Below are 3,517 nucleotides of genomic sequence, written 5' to 3'. Positions count from 1 at the left end.
AAGAGAGAGTAGATGTTTTTTTAATTTATTTTTTATATCTATAACTTTTTAATGGTCATTTTGCTTCTAAGGAAATGACAAAATATCAAATTTTATTAGATAAATGTGAGCTGACTTTGCTTTTGAACCAAAATGACAACAAAATTGAAACCACAGTGACCCAGATTCAAAATGTTTGAGTTTGGATTAAAGTAGCAAAAATGACCAAACCTTAGGGACCGAAATGGCAGTTTACTCTTTTTAATTTTAAATAGCTAAAACTTGCACACCATAAGGATTGAACACATAACCTCATACTATTCTAAACTTTATCTAATTCACCAACGCCACTAGACTATTTTTAAGTGGATGTTTTAATTTAATTAACTAACATATATTGAATAATAAAAAAAGATTGTATTTATGGAAACCATACAAAAATGATTTTTGATTTAAAGCTCAAAAGTCACCGATGTTACATTATGGTTTTCTATAGTTATATATAGTAACCTTATACGCATTTTTTATCCCTTCGAAGAGTTCATCTTTCATTTCAAAAGTGGTATCTCCCCAATGGAAGTGTGAAATACTAGAGAAAAAAAGTAAAGAAACACGATATTTGTCATAATGTAGGTTACACATAAACTACAGATAGATAAGCTTTTAACTTATTATATATGAAAACCATCACATATATAAAGTACAATATCTAAAAGAAAATGACCTCAAATCCTGAACATAACAACTAACAAGATTCCTTTCTAAGTTACACTTACACACTTAGAAATTATTACAAGACTCTTCAGAACATTTTAGTGATCAAGAAAGATGCATCCATACAAGTAATGCACAGAGGCGGAACCAGAGGGGGGTCAAGAGGGTCCGTTGACCCTCCGGTCACCGGAACTTTTTGAATTTTTATTTATAAATTTTGAGTTTTTGAAGAATAAACTTAGAAATGGACCCCCTAATTTGAACCAGTATAGAATATAAGCTTATGATGACCCCCTAACTAAATCGTTCTGGTTCCGCCACTGGTAATGCATGTATCCAGATTCGAGAAATGGTTATCACGAAAGGTATCGAATCACTTGAGTTTGTTACTAGATGTAAAGGATCTCTTAACCTTGTGAGCTTTAGTCGGTAACTTAACATTGGTGGCTAACCCGATAGCTTCAAGAAATAATATACACCACCAAGTGAAGTCAATCTCCCACCAACTATACATGCATAAGGTTTGGCTTAATATCATCTATATTTTTAATGATAATATCGTAAAACCTACAGAATATATATAGGTATGTGTTCATTTCAAAACCTATTTTAAATAGAGAATTGTAAGAACCGTGTAATGTAGTTTCACGTAGTGTTTGACAAATATATATATATATATATATATATATATATATATATATATATATATATATATATATATATATATATATATATATATATATATATATGAAGAGCTAGAAAGAAAGTGTGGTTAATTGATATAAATATTACGTACCGTAATTAAAGAAAAAAAATACATGTGTATTATATAGTTGTTAGTTCTTCTATTTAAATTGGTTTGCATCTAACGTTCTTATATATATTGAAGAAAACAAACATAATTGGTGATCCACAAAGCTTTTAGAAGACGTACAAATTGTTTTTGGAGAGATCACCGGTGTTCCAAACTTGATTTCCCCATATATGACAAGCTGAATTTACTAGAAATGTAACGTGGTAAGTGAATGTGATTCTCACACCCTGCCATCAAACATATTTTATAACTATTTTTAGTATGCTTGTATTGTTGTTTATTGTTATCATTTTAAAATAAACATTTAGACAGAAGAAAAACAAACATTTATACACTATATGATAACCAAGTACCAATTTTACCTTTTTAAATATATGTACTTTTTAGGAATATATAATTAATGTCAATAAGAAACTTGATGAGTATTTTCGTAAGTGAACATTTATTTTGAGACAAACTAAATCTGTATAGTTTGAATTATGTATACTAATTATTTTTTATAACCTTAAATACATTATAAAACTTTTTTTAATATTCTACAGAATTGCATAAAAGAAAAGCTTACCACAAGCCAAACAAGGTTGGTGAACCCACCAAAAGCATATACGACCGCAGTAAATGCGAATATATGATATAAATAAGTTCTTCTAATGAACCTATATTAGATCTTCAACGTTTTTGCGTTCTTTATACTGGAATCACATGTACGTAAAATGTTAAGTTTAACATAACCGGTCAAAAAAATGATTTCATTTACAAATTTGTCTCAAGGGAAATACCTTTTCGACAATGTAGCCACTGTCAAACAACCAACCAATATGACTAAACCAGAACCCGTAGGTAGGGGAGTGTGGATCTTTGTCCGAGTCTACGTTTTGGTGATGAGTCCTATGTATGCTCACCCAAAATATCGGGTCTCTCTTCCACAAAATATATATATATATATATATATATATATATATATATATATATATATATATATATATATATATATATATATATATATATTAATTAAAGTTAATGTACTCTAGTACTAAGCATGCATATATATAAAGATTGAGAAATTCATAAATCACCCTCTGAACTTTCATAATATCATGTGTCTTTAAATCTTGTTTTAAGAACACTGTGCATTAAAACTTCTACACTAAATAAATATGATATTTTACAAGTTTAGATGACATATATGATATTCTCCATAAGAAATAGAAAATATAAAAGTAAAACCTGAGCAGCCTGAACCCCGAAGTACGCAAAGGTGTATTCGAGCCATTTAGGCAACTTGAGACTACGGTGTGCTAGATTTCGGTGATACGAGAGAGTTATACAGAACATCCCACACAATACATGGAACAAAAATGCTGCCCAAAATGCGCCCCAAGTAAATGTGAATGGTGCAAAAAGCCTTAGAAAATGGACAAATAATACCCAAATAAGTGTTATGACATCCACAATATTCCATTTACGGTTACGAAATAGATTTCTCTTCCTCGTAACAACAACATCCGACATGAATATTGTTTTGTGCACGGGTTCTTCTTCGCCCTCAATACTGATCGTCATCGATGCCAAATTTCTCAATTTTGTCTGGAGAATAAAACTATCTACCAAGTATTTATAATCACATATCATTCATTACCTTCAAAAATAGTCGTTGAAACATGTAATGTTGTGGGTAGGTCAAACCGTACATTCAATGTGATAAGACTAAATATTCCTTTTTTTCACATTAAATAAACTTAGATAGTTCCTCATTATTTTTTGTACTTTTATCTGTATTTTCACTACTAGAAAACTAGGTTTTTCCGACCGCAATTTTGGTCGCAAACCAGTCGCAATTGCCCTATTGCGACCGTTTTCCAACCGGAACTACGATTGGAAAAACACCCGTCGCAATTGCTCTATTCCGACTAAGTTGCGACTGCTACTATTGTTTGCGACCTGGGTTTTGCGACTTTAATAATGGTCACAAATATTGCGACTGTTCCTAGTTTTGTGGGACTTCGGTTG

General features: G+C 30.7%; 1 protein-coding gene across 2 annotated transcripts; it reads right to left on the bottom strand.

Annotated features, from left to right (window-relative positions):
• Window positions 1-674: 674 nt before the first annotated feature.
• LOC110902582 (palmitoyl-monogalactosyldiacylglycerol delta-7 desaturase, chloroplastic-like) lies at window positions 675-3,077 on the bottom strand. 2 transcript variants are annotated; one of them, XM_035979795.1, is made up of 4 exons: window positions 2,735-3,077; window positions 1,628-1,734; window positions 1,017-1,199; window positions 675-821 (listed from the first exon to the last, which is right to left on the bottom strand). In XM_035979795.1, the coding sequence occupies exons 1-3, from the start codon at window positions 3,068-3,070 to the stop codon at window positions 1,067-1,069; spliced, it is 576 nt and encodes a 191-aa protein (XP_035835688.1). In that variant the 5' UTR covers window positions 3,071-3,077; the 3' UTR covers window positions 675-821; window positions 1,017-1,066. The 2 variants fall into 2 exon arrangements, 1 of the variants encoding a protein (XP_035835688.1); XR_004872528.1 differs by lacking the exons at window positions 675-821; window positions 2,735-3,077 and adding exons at window positions 2,073-2,199; window positions 2,287-2,424 and having other exon boundaries at window positions 1,023-1,199.
• Between the last annotated feature and the right edge of the window lie 440 nt (window positions 3,078-3,517).

Source organism: Helianthus annuus, chromosome 2 (assembly GCF_002127325.2).
Source record: "Helianthus annuus cultivar XRQ/B chromosome 2, HanXRQr2.0-SUNRISE, whole genome shotgun sequence".
In the NCBI taxonomy this organism is placed as follows: Eukaryota; Viridiplantae; Streptophyta; class Magnoliopsida; order Asterales; family Asteraceae; genus Helianthus; species Helianthus annuus.
This window is presented reverse-complemented; position numbering and strand designations above follow the sequence as displayed.